The 21190-nt window shown below is 37.3% G+C and overlaps 1 protein-coding gene across 1 annotated transcript in view; it reads left to right on the plus strand.

The window, feature by feature from the left end:
- Positions 1 to 2401: 2401 nt before the first annotated feature.
- The window catches only part of LOC115976922 (nuclear pore complex protein NUP214-like), a 40407-nt gene continuing 21618 nt past the window's right edge, over positions 2402 to 21190 (plus strand). Inside the window, exons 1-15 of the mRNA XM_031098487.1 lie at positions 2402 to 2462; positions 2536 to 2704; positions 3839 to 3979; positions 5175 to 5299; positions 6167 to 6279; positions 7706 to 7845; positions 8441 to 8606; positions 8774 to 9836; positions 10119 to 10271; positions 12674 to 12731; positions 13901 to 14034; positions 14120 to 14244; positions 14487 to 14832; positions 15427 to 15619; positions 15729 to 16576. Of these exons, the coding sequence (XP_030954347.1) occupies positions 2460 to 2462; positions 2536 to 2704; positions 3839 to 3979; positions 5175 to 5299; positions 6167 to 6279; positions 7706 to 7845; positions 8441 to 8606; positions 8774 to 9836; positions 10119 to 10271; positions 12674 to 12731; positions 13901 to 14034; positions 14120 to 14244; positions 14487 to 14832; positions 15427 to 15619; positions 15729 to 16576 (3777 nt within the window). The 5' untranslated portion in view covers positions 2402 to 2459. The remainder of the gene's footprint in view (positions 2463 to 2535; positions 2705 to 3838; positions 3980 to 5174; positions 5300 to 6166; positions 6280 to 7705; positions 7846 to 8440; positions 8607 to 8773; positions 9837 to 10118; positions 10272 to 12673; positions 12732 to 13900; positions 14035 to 14119; positions 14245 to 14486; positions 14833 to 15426; positions 15620 to 15728; positions 16577 to 21190) is intronic.

The raw sequence follows: 21190 nt of genomic DNA on the forward strand, positions 1-21190 counted from the left end.
CCACTTTGCTTTCCTTTTGCATCATCTCACTCACTACCTAGCCAGAGATGATCACACGATAAATAAAAATCACTATCAAACAGCAATGTTCTTGAATAGAATTTTTAGTTTTTTATTATTATCTTTTCTTTCCAAGGGCTTTAAACATCTAAAAGTGGAAACTTACAAAGGTCACAATAAGAAAATAGAACCTCTTCTGTCTTATGGGAATTTATTCTATATTTTCCACTTTCCAACCATATATAAATCCTTCTTTTCAGTAACTAAGAACTTGATATGGTGAAACCAGAAAGTTTTTTTAATAGGTAAGTCACACAAGCACCCTTACCCTTCACCCGTTCTTATTTGCACAAGACAAAAGCCTTATATTGGATTATGATACCAATTTTGATGTAGGATTTTTAGGAATTCAACACTAAATTATATTTCTTGATGAGATCTTGAAGGATTCTTGAATATTAGATGTTTAAGGGTTTAGGTAGATTTAGGATATAAAATGATTGGATCTTGAATGTGTTTGATGATTATTTGGTAAAAACAGTGAATAGAGTGAAAAATGAGTTTAGATAGGAGAAGGCAATCACACTCTCAAAACTTAAATAAGGTGCTGGATTTTTATAAAAATCAATCTCACTATTTCTTCCTTTTATTGAATACATAAAGACTTTTTTATGTCATTGTTACACCTAGAGAGGTTAGGACTCCTAAATAACTTTTCCCTTGAAAGACAAGTACTCCCGATAAGAAAGAAGTGTAATTAAGAACTTCAAAATTAAATTGAAAAAGAACTTATAACATAAAATAAGATTCATGGACTTTTGGTAAAGCCAAGGGCAGCCGAGTCTAGAAATTCTGGAATTTAACAATTTGTCATTATTCTAGTAAAGTAAATTAAATCTGATCAAGAAACTTTCTAAAATAAAGAAACTTTTTTCTTTTTTAGAAAGTAAAATAAAGAAACTTAATAGTTAGGACTCAATAAAAACTAAAGTAGTCTATTAAAGGTGCCAAGAAAACCCCACATCAAAACTAGACCACAATTCTCGAATCTTTTGATATTTTATCTTATTTTTCCTTTAACTTTTTACTGTTTGCATCACTTATGAGAGAAGATTCAGTGTCATTTGAGCTAAATCTCATTGGTAAAAGTTTATCAAAAGCAAACCTTGAATAGGCTACAGACCAGACCACAGCACAAATTACAGCCAAGCTTAAGAAGAATGCCCGATGATGGTCCTACCACCTCATTAACCATAAAACAAAATGGAGGGGTAAAGGAAACAAGAAAGTCAAGAATGCAGACCTGCAGCTTGAGTTTCAACCTAGTAGACCGATTTCGCAAGGCGTTGAATTTGACTTCCAGCATCCCTACACATATTACTTGGTGTCATCAGATGCAATAGAAACAAAAATAGCCGTGTACTTATTTAAGGGTACTTAAATCACTTCTACTTGAGCTCAGTATGGCCTTACTTCATATCCTTTTCAGCTAGTTCTGCCCTTTCAAGCAATTTTTTGCTCTCCTTCTTCATTAGATCAACTGAAATGTTAAACTCCTTCACATTCTTCTCTGCTTTAACAAACTGTACCTGCATATGTATTCATAGCCCACCAATTAGTTAACCATAGACATATTTTAGTTAATTGTCGTATAGTTATCTGTATTAATATTGAAATACATGAAGCCTAGGACAAGGGTTCTGAGTACTAAACAAAGTTGCAATTGCAGATTATGCAGGCAGATACTGAAACAGTTATCTATAGTATTCATAGGCGAAGGAAGCATCCATTTGAATTTAACTGAAAGATACCTTAAGGATCGATTTAGTGTACATCTGGATTGAGATGAAAAATTAAAATTATTCTACTATTCAGCTAATTTTTGCTATTATTCATGAGCCTCACTGCACTTTTTGATACTATTCATAGGCTTCACTGTACTATTTTAACAAACTTTTACCTTTATCTATAATACTTTTAGAAAGAAGTTTTCAATTTCAACAAAATAAGCGATATCCAAACACACCATCAGATTTATGAGCCAACAGTAGTATATGCAACTAATTTAAAAGTACATGATAAAAGTTATCTATCCTTTAAAAAAGAAAAAGAAAAAGAAAAAAGTTGTCTAGACTTATCAAGAGTTCATTATTCAAAAAGACATGCAAGGAACCAGACATGACCTGAATAATGCACTTACACACATGTACATAGGAGGTTCAACAATCCAACAATCAACAAACTAACAATGCAGCTGATTACATTTTAGCTTAAAGTCTCTAACTTCATATAGTACAAATATAAAGAAAGTGAAAAATGGGCAAAGAGGAAAGTCGGTGAAGTGACCTGTAAAGTGTGGAGATGAGTGGAAGAGTTCTGTTGACAACTTTGCCTATTCTCTAAATGCATTTGTTTACTTAAATTTGTATTTAAGATTGTTATTCTCAGTGCCGTTTGCTATGGTATTCATCTCGTCATCAACTGAACTGAAAATTATATTTTTGTCAATTTTCATTTCCACTGCCCATTATGCAGGAAGTTGAACCGTCTTTCTCTTGCTCTGTTGATGAAACGAGCTTTGTAAAAGACTTCAGATGGAGAAAAAAGTCAGAAAATTCTTATGTTGTTCTTTCAAATTCTGGGAAGTTATATCATGGAGCCGTGGATGGGCCGTTTAAAGAAGTAATGGATAATGTTGATGCTGGTATGTGATATTTAATTGACTTTAATTCTCTGATATGGTTCACATACAGTTTTCAGTAATTACTCTATCAGACAAACACTTGCATCTTTGTCTCTCTAACGAATATGCTACATTATTATCATGGGAATGCTATAATGTTGCTATGGCTTTCATTATTTTATTGTAATCTGCAAGAACAAAAGTTTTGTTTTTTGTTTTTGTTGTTTTCTAATTATTATTGTTAATTTGTTATGAATAGTTTTTTCCCCCTTTGAAAATGGGAAAGGCAAGACAAGAGCAGTGATACAAAGTCTGCCTACTGAAAGTTTGTATAATATCTACCACTTAAAACTGACATACAATATAAAATTATGCCTGCCTACTAAAGGTTGAATCTAAAAGCCGATGATGATTTATATGGTTTTCATATCAACATTATTGAAGGTAATGTGCAAAACTCTTCCATGGTCAAGTAGGCTGCCAGGCTCACCTGTGTAGTAGCATTAAGTCGAAATATAATTGGAAGTATTATCTATTGATTTGTGATATTTCTTATTGGAGTGTGTTAGCTCCTTTTAAGTGTTAGAGCAAGATTTATTGGAAGAGTGCTCTTTGTTTTTACCAATGATAATGAATAGGCACTTCGTAGTGTTGCTTTTCTGAGGGGTATCCAAAAGAGAGCCCTTATTTTGTATGTAAAATGGTCCTCATAGACATCTTATGTATTGCTAATCTTAGAAAATATTGGAATATATCTGTAACCAATCAATGATTTCCTGGGAAATGTAATTTCAATGCTGGACATGAGTGATAGCTATCATCCTAGTGCCTCGGCATTTTAAGAGACCTGACCTCTGTATTTCATTGCATTTTCTACATTAGTCAATATGACACTTTTCCCACAGCACAGTACTGGGAATCACCTATCCCAATACCTTTTGAACTTTAAGGAAACCTATAGATACATCAGTACCAAATGAACAAGTAACAAATCGTTGTCCAATCTTTACATTAAAGCTATGCTCCATATTAAAACTGAAAAATTCTCATCTTTTGGAGCATTGATTTTTAGCTCCAGCTTATATGTCCCCCCCCCAAAAAAAAAAAAAACGTTGTATAGTTTCCATTGCTAATTAAGTTTTTGCTTTATCATAGTTGAATGGAGTGAAAAAGGAAAGTTTGTTGCTGTGGCAAGGAAAAATGTCCTTAGCATCATGTCCTCAAGATTCAAGGAGCGGTTCTGTATGTCACTATCATTTAAGTCATTGATTGGTGATTCTGACTGTAGTGCAAAAGGTTTGTTCCTTCTTTTTAGTTGAAACTCCCGTTCATAGGTTGTTTCCTTAGATTCTGAATGCAAGCTTCTGCACCCCCCCCCCCCCCCACCCCCCCTCCCCCCCTCTTTCTTATTCAGTTATTATTTCTGTATTTTTTTTGTTCAGTTTATACAGTATCAAGAATGTCCTTGTAGTTTATGCCTTGTCAGAATTCCTTGCATATACATATGTCTTATTCTTTTAATTTTATAGCATGTAGAATTTGATGGTTGGCATTTGTCAAAGGTGGCAAAACAAGTGGACTAATTCTTGGGAAATTGATTACAAAACGTGGAGAATAAGATGTCCATTACCTGAATTGCACTGTCATTACATTTTGTCCTGAAGATTGCTGATTGATTTTTTTTCTCCATTTTTAGAGAAACTCTGCATGCAATCTTGATTTTTCTTTCTTTTCTTTTTCAAACTAAATGTAGCTTAGAAATTCCCTTTGATTCTTGTGTGCTTGTGGAATTGGATAAACCCTTAAATCTATAGAGCTGAATTCACATGTAAGTGGATGGAAAAATGGTTCTGCCTTAGTGGGGAGGGTGTTCCTAAACAAAGCTAAGTGATGAATGAGGGTTTGGAGCTAGTATGAGTTTATACTAGAGATTTATCAAAAACTCAGAATTAGTATGTAGTTGCCTTGATTATTCGTCAGGTTAGTTGTTGTTTAAAGGTTTTGTTTGCTGTGTAACTTCAGTTGTTAATGAACATAACATGCTCAATTTTTCTATCGAAGCCATGACCTCACTCTCCTCCCCATTCTTTATGGTGGGAAGAGTTCCCAATTTCCATTTAATCTCATTGGCTGATGCTTAATTTTGACGTCTCTTGTTAAAGTATGGCCATTCTTCACATGTGGGTGAATGGAACAGTGTTTCTGCCTTAGTGTTGAGGGTGTTCCTAAACAAAGTTAAGTGATGGATAAGGGTTTGGAGCTGGTATGAGTTTATACCAGAGATTTATCAAAAACTCGGAATTAATATGTAGTTGCCTTGATTATTCCTCAGATTAATCCAAGCTTATTGTCTGATGCCTAATTTTAAAGTCTCTTGTTAAAATATGGTCGTTCTTCTTCTTCCGTTTTATCTTATTTGATGTTTTTCTTTAATTTTTTTTTAACATTATTAAGCACTGAAACTAAAATATATCTTGAATAATTGCACCAGTGGATTCTATCAGGTGGGTTCGTCCAGATTGCATTATTCTAGGATGCTTTCGACTTTCTGCAAATGGCCAAGAGGAAAATTTCATTGTCCAAGTTATCAGAAACAAAGAACGCAAAATTACTGATGTTAGTAACTAATTTCTTGATACTGACCAAAAATTTTATTTTAAGATTTGTTTTGTTTTTTTATTTTTATTTATTTTAATATAAGATGAGTTAGCCATGTGTATTTCCTTTCTGCTGCTTAAGCTTTTGTCCATTGCAATTGGGGTGCTGTAAGGGCCAAATTCATTGTTTGCGAAAGTAGAGATACACTCAAATATGTTTGTCTTTCAAGTTGGATTAGATAATTTCCATTAAAAAAAATTTGGATTAGATAATAATGAAAATCATTCTTGGGTTGAAATTTATCTACACTCATGTTGTGGTGGAGGCAGTACCTAGCTCAATAAGTTCAGCGTGGGATACCTTTCTTACGGATGTCAAGGGTATGGCTGCAAAACACACACCCCCCCCCCCCCCCCAACTACCCTTTTCTCCACGGCAAGGGGGTGTTGGGGTGGTGGTAATTAAGATCATTGAGTTTAATTCCATTTGTGGTAGTCCAAGTTTATTCTTTTGATTTATATTTACATTGCCGTGTCCATGACTGTTGGAATCTCACAGATGTCTTTGCTAGTGGAGTTAAGGATTTTGATGTTGTGATCAACTTTTTTACCTATTCATGATTTATAATGGGCCAATCAGGTTTTCAACCCCCCAAAGACTTTGTTATAATACAAGTAACAGAATTAGGGCACTAACAGGGCAACCTTGTTGGCATGCCACTATTGAGAAAATTCTCATCCACTAAAATGTTCAGGGACTGCAAATTGTGGGGTCCCCAACTCGTCATGGTGCTACATGATAATAGCAGTTTTTCAAATGTATTGTTATTTCTTAGAAAGTATCTATTGTTGTTTTGAAATTGATTTTGTGAAATCTTTCTTGTAGGCTTCTTTTGAGCCAGTTGTACAATCCTTCGATTATTTGTTTGAAGGTTTTTATGATGACATTTTACCCTTTGGAATTGGACCGCGCTTATTCTTGAGCTATCTAAAACAATGGTATGTGTTGTTAATTTGATATCTGGAGTTTTTTTTTACTATTTGACATTTAGAATTAGGGGAAAAAGTACTTTCCCCCCTCTATGTTTCGGGTAGTTCACAATTCCCCCTTTATCTTTGAAACCAACCAATTTCCCCCTCTATGTTTGGAAAATGAGCAAATACCCCCAATCCGTTACTTTTTCAGTTAAATTCAGTTAAATCCAATGGAATCTTTTCAAGAAGTTATTAGTCGTACACCACAAGGAAGAGAAAAGGTTGAAGATTGCGTTGTTATTTTCCTGGATTGCATTTTTAATCATTGTGATTCTGTTGGATTTAACTGAAAAAAGTAATGGACTGGGGTATTTGCTCATTTCGCAAACATAGAGGGGGAAATTGGTTGATTTCAAAGATAAATGGAGGAATTGTGAACTGCCCCAAGCAAAATGCTTTTTCTTCCAGAATTAATTTATTCAGATTTTTTTCCTAATGCTGTTAACTTTGACTTAATATATTGTTTATTGAAGCATGCCTAAATTTTCACCAATTCGGCTTTTATGGACTTTTTCCTGCATCAATCAAATAATTTGGAGTTGGTCTTGCCCATGAGTTGTAGAGAATGCACAACTATCGTCCACCCCCCCCCCCCCCCCCCCCACCCCAACCTTCTTCCCCTCAAAACAAAAAGGAAAAAAAAACCACGAGGAACATTTTTTTTTTTGTTAACCAATTGGATTTCATTGATCATTGTCATTTTGGAGCTTTGCTGTGTTGTACATCTACTACACATCCTGTGTGCTTGATGCATTTTCCATTTTGTTCAATAAAACTTATTATTTACTGTTTATCAAAATGGTTCTTCCTTATCAAGAAAATAGTTTACACATGGAATAGGAGATTTTCTTCCAGAGGTTTAAAAGAGGAGAAAATTAGACTCAAGCCAAACATGCCAAAAGCTAAAAATTAAAAACTGCCCTCAATATATATTTAACAAGAATGTAATTCAAATTTTTTGCAAATAAAATTCTGTTCATGGAGAGAGTTTGTTGAAAACTGGAATTTTTGGTTGGATTTTCTTGATTTTTTACAGAACTCATGAATATCACCTTTTGGGGTACTGCTTGTCACTGAGCCCTGGTTGTTTAAGCTTGGTTTCATAAGGGTCTGTATACAAGTAATCATTATGATTGGACATTTACTTTATTTTGTTTAGGCTGAGCCCTTTGGTTCATATTGTTTCTGAGTACCTTTTTACATCTCAGTTTATCAAATTTGACCATTTGCTTAAATTTCCTTTCCTTTGCGTTCTTTATTCACAATTTTATACGCTACATATATTTTTATTACTTTATAATGAGTATTCATTTGTATCAATTGTAATATTACCATATTATTCTATCTTGGAATGGTGATGGCTAACTTTTAATTTTGTATGTTAGAACAGTGAGCTCACAATTACTGCTAACAGGAAGAATACAGAGATGCATATTGTGTTTCTTGGTTGGTCACTAGGTGACAAGCTCGATGAAGTTGCAGTTATTGATATTGAACAAGAAAAATGGAAACCGAAGATTGGGCTTCAAGGTGTATTTAAGACTAAGAGCAAATGGATAAAGTGATTCTTTCATTTTACATAATTCTTTTTTCCAATTAGGAACTATTAATCTGTCATATTTAGTTGTATATCCATTACATAAAAATTCACTTTCTACTAGGAAATTTGAGTAGCCTTTCTAATTCTTTAGGAACCCCCAAAGTCTTCTATTTATCCTCTAAAATGCCAGATTACTTGAAGATCCTACATACACATTCGGTTGCTGCTACTTTAAAGTCCATTGTTTTTCTGAGCTAATGTGTCTACTCCATGGCCCTCATCATAGTATTTAAATGACTGATTATTGCATCTATGATTAGGATTTTTGTACTGATATTTACTAGCATAAATGGCTTGCTAACCCAGTTTCTTCAAGTGCCTTGCTACTTTTCCTTCTTTCTTGTCTCTCTTATACTCACACACAAAAAATCATGCACAATTACACACATATGCACAGATGAGTGTGTGTATTCATGGGTGTTTTGTGTCTTGTTGCCTATTTATTGGATTGACTTTATTTATGCTTGTTTCAGGACTGTGTTATCATTATTTAACTTAAGTTTGCTCATACGGACATTGTTTCAGATAATGGTGATGATAATTTGATCCTGGGGCATTGTGTCGACAAAGTTTCACTGTATGAGAAAGTCAAAATCCAACTTGGAGTGGACGAACGTATAGAGCTCTCACCATATTGCATTCTTCTATGCCTTACGCTGGAAGGAAAGCTTGTCATGTTCCATGTGGCCAGGTAGTTCTCTGTGATGTGAAGTCTTTCACATCTCCCTTTGTGTTAATATCATGAGGCTCATTTGATATCATACAAGTTGGTCTCTAAGTACCTTTAAGTGGCATTGTTTCTACAATTTCTGTGCTATGTTTGTCTATATTCCGCATTAAATTAAGTTTTTTTTGTAGTACAAGAGAAACTGCAGTTCCACTAGAGGTTATTTCTGCCCCTTCTGAGGAGGAAGATGAGGTAGTGGATACTCATGCAGCAGTACCTGTACAATGTGATCTATCCAAATCTTCACTTGGATTGGACAAACCAGAATCAGAGCATGTGTCTTTGGGTTTTCAGTTCCAGGAGGGGAACAAAAAGGAACTCAACATGAAAGAAGTTGGTGAGATTTTTAAGAGAACTGATCCAAAGCCTTCTGATTCAGTGTCTCCGGTTGTTGCCAGTCCAGTATCCTTTAATGAAAGTTTATTGAAGAACCGGAAAGTTGAATCCCAGATAAATTCATTGTCCTCTCAAGCTGATAGACAACAAACTGTACCTGTTACAAAGCTGTTCCAAGACACAGATGGTCAACCAATACAGCCTTCCAGCCAGCAAAGCACAAAATTAGACCAATCACCTAATAAAGCTTCTTTTAACATGGTTAGTGACTTAAGCAAGACCGGAACTCAAAAAATTGAATCTGACCCTGCTTTTGGAGTAAATAGTCCAGCTGATATCCCTGGGCAATCAGATCATAAGAATTTATCAAATAGTGTTGGGACAAGCGAGGAATTTCTAGGAAATATTAGATCAACTAGCTTACAGAGTGCTTCATCTCTGTCACGGTCAAGTGGAAATATTGTCTTTCCAAAAGACAGTAATGCAAGATCCTCACTTTTTCCTTCAGGTTCTATTGAAGGCAACCGAACTGAAAACTCTGGCCTTTCTTATGGTGCTTCAAATGTTTCTGGAGGCCTAGCTGTTAAACCTTTTCATTTAGAGGATTCCATCGGTACATCAACTTCAGTAAATTCTTCTGGTAGACCAGTTCAGATTGGGGGACAGAGAACTTCAGTAGGGGCAGGGAATATTGAATCATCACCTTCTGTTCATAGCTTACAAATGTCTTCACAGGAAAAGTTTGCATTGGGAAAGTATGGCAACCATAATGTTCATCCTTCCAAGGAAAATAACAGGACTCAGCCCCCGTCAGCCATGCTGAATTCTGAACCAAACTCATCAAAACAATTTGGAAATGTAATGTACATGTCTTATTTCTTTCAAATTTGACTAGAATTTGAGTAAGAGTTGAGAGTTAGCATTAGGGGGTTGCATTTTTTAAGACTAATACAAATGCTGTCCCAGCTATGACTGAGTTAAAGGTTGATTATGCTATGCTAATATGTTCACAAGTATGATAGGACATCCGTGCTAACTTTTTAAGAGTTTTGGGATAATAGTCTTATTCTCAAGTTTAATTTATTTTTATATCACCCTTTGGAAGATCCAATTTAGTGTTCCTTTTTCTCTTCACTCCAGATAAATGAGCTGACCAAAGAGCTTGATACACTTTTGGAATCTATAGAAGCCGAGGGTGGTTTCAGGGATGGCTGCACCATCAATCAGAAAAGTTCAGTTGAAGCATTGGAGGAAGGCGTGAGGACCCTTTGTGAGAAATGCGGAATATGGAAGGTAGTGTTTCATATTTGACTCAATTTTGGTAGGTGAGATCGTAAAACGTTTTTTCATTTAAAATCTAATAAATACAAAAGACATATCTTTTCTATTTTTATTTTTATATCTGCAAACTAAAAAAAAAAAAAAAAAGTATAGAAATATGTCAATTGGATATATATACATATCAGGGCATAAAGGTAAAAACATACATTTTACCTTTCCCTTCCATTTGCAAAACAAAAACAGGAAATATATGTTTTCTTTTATTCTTTCCATTCCTCCCTATATCCAAACACACCCAAGGGAAAATATTTTTCTTTACTTTTCCTTATCCTTTCCCTTCTCTTTCTGTAGGTGAAACCAAACACATTTTTAAAGAAGAATATAATGGGAGAGAAAAATTCTCCAGTCTTGTTGTTTAGATTAGACCTTAAGGGAGACTAGCTTTTGCAAGAAAAAGTAAGATGGCAGTGGCCTAATAAAAGTCAGCCCAAACCTAAGAACAATTACGCAGGAATGATTTAAGGAAAAAACCTCTTTAAAAAAAAATCCTAGTATAAAAAAAAATAGTAACTTTAAGCAGAGCTAAATCTTACAACAATAAAGGTCCCTTTGGATCTAGCTAATCTAGGAGATTGTGGAAATCATTAGACAAGGGACTAGATGAAGTAAAAAGTACTTGTATGTGTTAAAATTTTTGCTGAACATTGAAGAAGATGGCTTTAAAGGGAACTTGGGAATGCCAAATGCTCTTAATCAGATTGTCGATGAGAGAGGATGGAATTTAGAAAACACATACGTGTGTGTGTAAGAGTCAGTCAATGTGGATTTGTATGACTCTAATTTCTATTATATCCCCCCCTTTAAAGTTAATAAAGCAACTCTAGAAGCTTGTCCATGTTAACTGTCTCTCAGTCTTTCATATATTATCTGAACCGGGGAAACAAGATGGCTTCCAGCATGATTTTGGTTATGAGAAAGTAGACTCTCTGTCTTTTGCTGTATTAGATTCTAATGACCCTCTCCAATATTGCATTTGCCAACCTCAAAATGGATGAGTTTTAGAAGACAAACCTAAATTGATTTTTTGAATCTTACTTATCATGAGGATTTATTTTTAAAGAATATGGCCTTAGAAAGGGAAGCAGAAGGTTGTTTCTAAATACAGAACCTGAAGTTGCAGAAGCAGAAGCTTTTAGATGGGCTTTTGTGATATCTAGGCAGTTACAACTGAACAAAGTGTGTGTTTTCAGGGGATTCTAAGCTCTGTGTTGAAGCTATTAATTTCAAAGGTGGAGTTGCTAGTTGGAAATTTTTAGCTGTTATTTTGGACACTGTTAGTTTGTCAATTGAATTTGATTTTTTTTGTTTTAACTGGGTTCCCCCCCAAGTTGCTAACCAAGCTCCTCATGTGTTTGGTGAGTGGGCCTTGGAAAATTCTTTTGTAAGAAATGTCAATGCCTTTACTCTAATCAGTATTTTTCAAGGGAACTCTTGGATGGTTACCCCTGTTACCATTTGCAAGAGAAATGCATATATTTCACTTTGCTAAAAGATTCCTCCACATTTTTAATTTTAACTTGTGTTAAACCCCAGTGAAATTGAAAATAATAAAGTGAAGCTGGTGAGGGAGTTTGATAAGAGTAGAATCTTTCTGTAGAGATGCTTCTCCAAAGACCTAGCCACACACACCCAAAAAAAAAAAACCCTACACATTTTTTTAACATACAACCCAAAGGTCAGTCAGAACCTAACAAGTAGAAATAATTTTATTAGGAAAAGAATCTCCTAGAACTGGTATGTAAAGGCATTCTACATTGCTATTCATGTACTTAGCAAAAGATTGCAAGTATAGTTCCTTCCTAAGAACCATGGCAGTAGTCTTAAGCTATATAACCAGCTGGAAATATCTCAAAATATTTGTCTCATACTACAACTGGAATGAGGACACTTTACAAATGATCAAGTTGTCAGTTGTGGTGGTAAGTTATTGGTTTCTCTCAAAATGGGTATGAGTTTACACGAGTTGGTGAATTGGTAATCATTGAAGCAAACTTCTTTGCTGACTTCTGGTAGTTGGATCAGGGTTTTTCTGAATAGAATAATTTTCCTTTTCATTTGTTTTGCTCTTGATGGTATTGTTTCACATAAACTGTTCTTCCAGTTGTCTGACTGTACATATCACAGTGAACATTTTCTTTGTCTTTGTAATACATTGTTCGTAGAGCTGTTCATATTTGGTGGATTATTAGCTATATAATTTTGCTCGTGTGTAACTTACAATAAAAAATATTTATATTCAACTTGTTTGAATTTTAGATAATTTCCCTTTTGGTATTACATATATGCTTTCTGTTGCTGTAATTCTGAAATTCTGTCACTGATATTTGAATTTTGGTTTTCTCTGGACTTCGTAGAGCATAATGGATGAACGACTTGGTGAGATCCAAAATCTTCTTGATAAAACTGTACAAGGTATTGTTCTGTTGGAAAATGTATCATTGGAATTAACAGCATTTTATTTATTTTTTATTGATTTCAGAACCTGAAGAGAGATATATTAGATATTGTTATAACATCAACTAGAGGGGTCCTGGCAATAAGCTCTAGTTCAAATGGCATCTCTTCCTCTTGTAAAGTAATGTGGAGGGTGAGATCATGAATTCAAGATCCATTGGGAGATTGTAATTACCAATTAAAAGACAAAAAAGAAAAATAGGGGTCCTAGCATGGTCAAATCTAAGGTTCTCACTATCTCCTAACAGTACAAGTGCATTTAATGCGGTTGTATTACAAAGCCGTAATATTTTCTGTAGCACTCAGATAAATTGTGTGGAAGCTTGTGTTAGAGATGAAATTATAGTTCTTGAAAATTGTGATATGGAATAATGATGGTAGTGTATTAAAATGGAATTACTTGGAAAGGAGTATGTCAAAAACATTGTCAAGATGTGAAAAAAAGTTTAGGAATGTGTCATAAGTTTAAAATTTTCAACACACTGTCAAGGAAGTGGTTTCTCTGAAACCTTAATGGTCCGTTTGGATTGAGAGAGAAGGAGGAGGATTAGAGTAGAGTAGAATAGATTTAACATAAAATTAACTTATTTTTAGCTAACACTACTCTACTCCCCTCCACTCCCCCCTCCATCCAAACAAGCCATAAATGAGGTTTCCCATAGTATCAGAGTTGAGAAGGCCTGAAGTGGACTTTGCTCTGGGGAGAAGAGATTAAGGTGGACAATTAGCTATACCTATTAAGTTCTTGGTAAGTGATTGGTTTGCACCAGTTTGCTTGAAATTCCTTATGGCTTCCACGTTGATGTTTAATGAGTTCCAGATACATTAGGCCCTTTACAACTATTACTCTTTTTACAGTTTCTTTTAAGAACTAAGTTAATTCTATTTTATATTTTAATATCTTTAGATAAACCGCATTTCCTCCCATGAGGTTTTATGAGGTGATAGGTACCTACCCATATTTCGAAATGAATGTCCTGTTTAACTTTTAATTTGTGTGGCACTTTCCCTTCCATTAAGTACCAGTGATGTAATTTGAAGACAACATCATCACATAAAATCTCAATACCTAAATTTCTCTTGTTTGTTACAAGTTGATTTAATTTACTGATAATTGTCTGACTCAGTTTTGGCAAGGAAAATATACATGGAAGGCATTGTTAAGCAAGCTTTTGATAGCCGATATTGGGACCTCTGGAATCGCCAGAAGTTGAGTTCTGAACATGAGATGAAGCGTCATCATATATTACAAATGAGTCAGGTAACCTATCAGTTATTTTACACTAGACATAGACGTTTACCGCCTGAGTTTTCAATAAAATTTTGTATCCTTCTCCATGACCCAGGATTTGACCAATCAATTAATTGAATTGGAAAGGCATTTCAACAACCTTGAACTCAATAAATTTAGTGAAAATGGTGGATCTCATGTTGGTTGGAGAGCTCAACAGAGTAAATTTAGGCCTTCAAGGTATGATACATTTTGTTGTCTTTTGTTTAGGAAATACAACTGAATTCATCCTACTTCAATGTAAATTCCAAATTTTACTTCCAACTAGAGAATGGTCAAGTTATCTTCACAATCAATCAATATATTGTATACTTTGAGGATGCCAATAGCAGGGTAAATTCACAAGGCTATTTAGTTTTAGCTCTCTGAACCTAAGTGGATTAATTTCTAATTTTTGCCTAAGCGACACATTCTTGTTGCAGACAGACTCAGTCCTTGCATAGTTTACTCAGCACAATGAGTTCACAATTAGCAGCTGCTGAGCAACTTTCTGAATGTCTGTCAAAACAAATGGCAGTTCTAAATATAGGAGCACCTGTAAAACAACAGAATGTAAAAAAGGAGTTGTTTGAAACTATAGGGATCCCCTATGATGCCTCTTTCAGCTCTCCAGATGCAACAAAAGTTAGTGATACCCCTTCAACTAAGAAACTCTTGCATTCTTCTGGTTCTACTGCTGCTAAAGATGAATCTCGGAGAAAACAATTGAGTGCTATGAAGAGTTCTGAACCAGAAACAGTGAGGAGGAGGAGAGACTCGTTAGATCGGGTAATATTTCCTGACTGTTTCTATATTTTGTTTCCCAAAAAATTAAATAAGCCACTTTAAGCATTAAATGTTGTACTCTTTGCCAATTGATGCTCAGTTTTAGAGCTCAACTTGGTCTGGCTGACGTTAGTTAGACTTTGAAGGCCAAATCTTTACCAAATTTGCGACAAGAATCTGCTGTTGTTATTGATGTGATGGACTTGCATATTGTTTTGTCGCTAGTTATATATAGAGTTTGTTTAGATTATTCTGCTTGTATTTGGTGATATCCTGCAAAGAAGAATAATAGAAACATCTCTATTCAGGTGAAAAGCTTTAAAAAATTTAACGATGTTATACTTCTTGTATCGTTTTCTATCTATCAAAGGAGATGTATTTACATGCATGCACTAAGGGATATGTAGACTGAAGGTGAGAATCTCTTGAATAGATAACTCAATTTACTCTCATTTCTCTTAATTTTCCGAACTTGGGAAAAGTTCAAGTTAATTTTAGCAAGTTTCCCAAGCAGTTACGTGTAAGAAAATCTTTGCCTCTCACCAATTAGTGCTGAACAATCAAACTGACAAGTTTTTCCCGATAACCTGCATGCAGAGTTGGGCTAAGTTTGAACCTTCAAAAACAACTGTTAAACGGATTCTTTTGCAAGAACACCGCAAGGCAAGCATGAATGGGTCATCCTTTCCAGTAAATAAGCAGCATTTTAACCTTCACATGCTTAACGTTTCAGCAGCTGAGCGCCCACTGGTTCGCATAACCCCTTCAACCTATTCGTCTCAAGACAAAGGTGAGCCAAACTGAGTGAAAACCACAAAGTTTTTTTGACTTAGAGTTAGAAGCTTAATAAGAAACACTGGCTGATCATTGTTCTTCAATTTGAATTGTGTATTCTGCAGGCATTCAGGATACATCTACAAAACAATTCTCTAAGAACTTAATTCAATTCATACAGGCAAATGAGCTTCCAGCACCATCACAATCTGTGGGGCTAAAGTTTCCTACATTGCAAACAGACAATGTTTCAGCATTGTCATTTCTGTCAGCGTCTGAATTTTCACCTGTAATAGGAAAAGATTGCCCGAGGGAAACTCGCGATATCACCATAGGACATTCCTTCTGCGAAATAACTTACAATCCTGGTTCAGTTCCATTAAATGAGGCCAAGTCTATGGTGCAGTCTGAAACTAACCAACATCAAAAGCCATCGATATCCACAATGTTCCCCACACAAACAGTGTCATTGCTGAAGAAATCCGGTGAAATGTTTAATTCAAGTAGTAAAGAAACGACGCTTGCTTCCACAATTGGAACTATTAAGGATAAGGCTTCAACTACAAAAAGTTCACTTTTTGAATCTGGAGAAAATTATGACTCTCCGTTCTCTTCCACATTTGATGTTTCTGCAGTGTCCACCCCGAGTGGAAAATTTCAATTTCCTGCAGGCAAAAGTGAGCCTGGTGAAAATGTGCTAGTTTCTTCTACTTCTTTGGTACTTTCAGCTCCATCATCTCCAATGATCAAGTCAATGACAGTTCCTCAATCCTCATCAGCTACTCCAACCTTTTTATCTCCAATGCCCCTGAGCAGACCTTTCACCACTTCTAATGCAAGTGCAGATGCTAACCTAACAGTGCCAACATCCTCATCATCAGCTTCCCCTTCTTTAATTACCTCTTCCTCTGGTTCCCCTTCCTTGCAGGCTGCTAAAACATTGGTGCCCTTATCTACTCCAATATCCGAGTCCCCTATGATAGAAATACTGAATGATTGTATTGTATTTATCATAAGAGAATATACATCAGAGCCTTATATAGGAGGCGTAAGTGTGCGGTACAAGTAAAGTGTAGTACAAGTACCAGTGTGCTATACAAGTAACCTAATTGGGCCTAAAGCCCATAACATAATATACATTAACAGCCCCCCTCAAACTCAAGGTGGATGTGAGACCAACTTGAGGTTGTCAACCAAATCACGAGTGCGTCCCTTAGGAAGTGACTTGGTGAAGATATCTGCAAGTTGATCTTTGGAGGAGACGGAGAAAAGCTTAAGAGCACCATGGACAAGATGATAACGGATAAAATGACAATCAATCTCGATGTGTTTAGTCCGTTCATGAAAGACATCATTATGAGCAATATGAATGGCACTCTGGTTGTCACAATAAAGGGGAGTAGCAGAGGAGGTGGACACACCCAAATCCTTAAGGAGCCATCGTAGCCAAAGGAGCTCAGATGTGGTATCAGCAAGAGCACGATATTCTGCTTCAGTACTGGAGCGGGCCACAAAAGTTTGTTTCTTGCTTCGCCAAGAAATCAAAGAAGAACCAAGGAGAAAACAGTAACCTGTAGTAGACCTGCGATCAGTAGGATCTCCTGCCCAATCAGCATCAGAGAATGCACGGAGTACAAGAGGAGACTGAGCTGAGTAGAAAAGGCCATGAAAGAGGGTGCCCTTCAAGTATCGAAGAATGCGCAAAACAGCAGCATAGTGAGTTGATCGTGGAGCAGACAGATACTGGCTCACCTGATGAACAGCATAGGAGATGTCTGGACGAGTAACTGTGAGATAAACTAGGCTGCCAACCAATCGTCTGTAAAGAGAGGGATTAGACAATGGTTTCCCCCCTGAGGGAGTCAGATGCGCATTAAGCTCAACTGGAGTGTCAACAGTCTTGCTATCAGTGAGTCCAGCTCGAGACAAGAGTTCAGAAGCATACTTAGCTTGAGTAAGATAAAGTCCATCAGTAGAATGAGTGATTTCAAGACCCAAGAAGTAGCTGAGATGTCCAAGATCTTTCATCTCAAATTGCTGACTGAGAAAATCCTTGAGTTCTTGAATGCCACTGAGGTCATCACCAGTTATGATCATATCATCCACATATAGGAGAAGTAAAATAGTGCCTTTGTCAGTGCGACGAAGAAATAAGGCAGAATCATAATGACTGGCCATGTAACCCAAATGAGAGATGGTAGAGCTGAATTTAGCAAACCAAGCTCGTGGAGCTTGTTTAAGGCCATAAAGTGCACGTCGAAGGTAACAAACCTTGTTTGAGTCAACAGAGAGACCAGGAGGAGGTTGCATATAAACTTCTTCATGTAAATCCCCATTAAGGAATGCATTTTTGACATCCATCTGAAAAAGATCCCATTTACGGGCAGCAGCAACAGCTAAGAGGGCACGAACAGATGAGATACGAGCAACCGGAGCAAAGGTCTCTTCATAATCAATCCCATACTCCTGTGTAAAACCTTTTGCAACAAGACGAGCTTTGTAGCGCTCAATGGACCCATCAGAGCGAGTCTTAATCTTGTAGATCCACTTACAACCAACCACAGATTTCCCGGGAGGGAGTGTCACCAAATCCCAAGTATGATTTTTAGATAATGCATCAAGTTCCTCTTTCATTGCAATCTGCCATAAAGGGTCAGTGGAAGCCTCACGATAGGTGTGAGGCTCATGTAGTGTAGCAAGAGCAGTGTAACAATGATAGTCAAGTAAATGTGCAGGAATAGATCTTACCCGAGTTGAGTGACGAGGTGGAATGTCTTGTGCAAGATCTTCAAGCGGAGCAGGAGCAGGGGACCCAAGCTCAAGGTTGGGGTTGGGTAGCTCGTCTTCAACCTGTTCATCTTCCACCTGTTCATTAAAGGGTGAACTAGGAAAGGGATCAGTGGTATTTGGTGGTTGGACAGAGAAGTCTACAAGAGAATCAGGAGCAACCACAGGAGGATCAGGATCAGCTACAGAAGGAACAGGTGCCTCATCTGGAAAGAGATCTAAAACAGAGGAGGAAGATAGGGAGGCACGGAAGTGAGAGAGCTCGACAAAGAGACGATGTTCCTAAAAGACAACATTACGGGAAATACGAAGACGATGAGAGACAGGATCATAACACCGATACCCCTTTTGAGTTTCGCCATAACCAAGAAAACAGCAAAGTCTTGACCGAGGCTCAAGTTTGTTATGCTCATGTGGTTGAAGAAGAACGAAACAAGCAGAACCGAAGGAGCGAAGGTGGTGATAGTCTGGAGGTGACCCAAAAAGGCGCTCATATGGAGTTTGATTTTGGATAACAGGATTTGGAATGCGATTAATAGTATGAACAGCATGAAGAGCAGCTTCACCCCAAAAAGGAGCAGGAACTTTGGCAGAGAGAAGGAGAGCACGAACAGTGTCAAGAATATGACGAAGTTTTCGTTCGGCTCTACCATTTTGCTGAGAGGTACCTGGACAAGTTAGTTGATGAACAGTGCCATAGGAATGCAAAACAGTTTGGAAAGCATATTGAGTGTACTCAAGAGCATTATCAGATCGAAAAATTTTGATGCGTTTGGAAAACTGAGTTTCAACCATTTTTGCAAAATTAGAATATACTTGCAATAATTCAGAACGATGTTTCATATTAAAAATCCAACTATAGCGAGAGTAATCATCAACAAAGACAACAAAATATCGAGACCCACCAATACTAGAGACAGAGGAAGGCCCCCAAACATCAGAATGAATAAGGTCAAAGATATCAGTTGTTATTGATTCACTAGTATTGAAAGGCAAAGCTGGTTGTTTTCCTAACTGACATGAGACACAATCAAAATTTTCGGTAGACACTGAACCTAACAAACCTCTAGAAGCCAATTTTTGTACCCGAGAGGAAGATGCGTGACCAAGTCGAGCATGCCAAAGTGCAAGGGAAGGAACAGAAGAAACTACGGTAGCTGCAGCAACAGAAACAGGAGCAACAAGTGGAAGACGAAGGTTGTCCACGGGAAACATACGCCCAACTCTGGGACCGGTCCCAAGCTCCTGTCCCGTCCTTGGATCCTGCACAATACACCCAGAATAATCAAAGATAATGCGATAACCCAACTCAGCTAATTGTCCCACAGAAAACAAATTGTAAGAAAGGTCAGGAACATTAAAGACTCCAGGAACCGAGAGGTTAGAGGTCGAAACAGAGCCTATATTATGACCAGACATTGTGGAACCATTTGCTGTGCGAATATTAAGAGGGTGTGGTGCAGGTTTAAGTTCAGAAAATAAGGACGAGTGAGGTGTCATGTGATTGCAACAAGCAGAATCCATAAGCCAAGAGGTAGGAGACATACCAGATAAAGCTGAGAGAGAAGAGGAATAAGATGCATTACCAACCATACGAATGACATTGGCGATGATATTTATAAGGTCATCTCTGGAAATGGTGAAAGTGGATCCAGAAGACTGAGACTTTGCAGAGACGGGAGCCATAGGTTGGACATTCTTAGTGTTAGCAACAGTAGCAGCAGAAATGGAAACAACTGATTTGTTGCGTTGAAAGCACGTCTCAATATTATGGCCAAAACATTTGCAAAAATTGCAAAAACGTTTGTTGGATTGTCGGCGACGATTGTTGCAAAAGGAAGAAGACTTGTCCTTATTCTTCATTTTGAAGCAAAATATGCAAAAATAGACTGCAAAAACGAAATCTACGCGAAAAACTGGGTAAGGAGCACCTGGACTGCAAAAAGTCAACTCTACAGAAAAGTCAACGGTCAAAGTCAACGGTCAACGGTCAACGCTCGGTCAAAGTCAACGCTCGGTCAACAGTCAGAAGATGACGTCACTGGATGATGTGGCGATGACGTCAGCAGAACAGTGGATGCTGACGCAGCTAGGGCTGACGTGGCAGGCGAGATGACGTCAGCAGACCAGTGAAGGCGCGTGAGGGCGCGTGATGGCGCGTGGGGGAGCGTGGCAGCAAGCAGACGGCGCGTGACAGCGCGTGACGGCGCGTGGATAGCACGTGCCTGGAAATTTCGGCGCGTGGAGGCGCGTGTGGCGCGTGATCGTCGAAGCAGCAACTTTGAGCGGCGCGTGGGGGCGCGTACGGTATCCGATGGCGACGAGGCTTCCACGGATGTGTAGATCGGCGCAAGACGATCTCAGTGGTACCTTCAAAAATGAAATCGGAGCAATATTCGCAGCGGTGATGCAAAGGGCAGTGGTCTGTGTAGTGTGAAACTCCTAAACGACGGCGGCTGCAGGTCCGGAACCCAAGGACGACGGCTGGATGACGTCGGAGGTTCAACGGCGATAGGCTGCGGCGGCAGTTGTGATGGCGGAAGCGTTAGTAAAAGAAAGGAAGTCACACAATGAAGACAAGACTGCTAAGAAAAGGTCAGAGCAGTGGCTCTGATACCATGTTAAATATTAGCATTTATACACCATATTGAATATGCTAGTATGGATGCGGAAGCGAAAGCATAAAGTATAAAACACAATAACACACGAGGTTTACGTGGTTCAGCCTAACGGCCTACATCCACGGAGGAAACCCTAAAGGGCTATATCAATAATATATTAGAGTGTAGTACAAATCCTG

Source organism: Quercus lobata, chromosome 1 (assembly GCF_001633185.2).
Source record: "Quercus lobata isolate SW786 chromosome 1, ValleyOak3.0 Primary Assembly, whole genome shotgun sequence".
In the NCBI taxonomy this organism is placed as follows: Eukaryota; Viridiplantae; Streptophyta; class Magnoliopsida; order Fagales; family Fagaceae; genus Quercus; species Quercus lobata.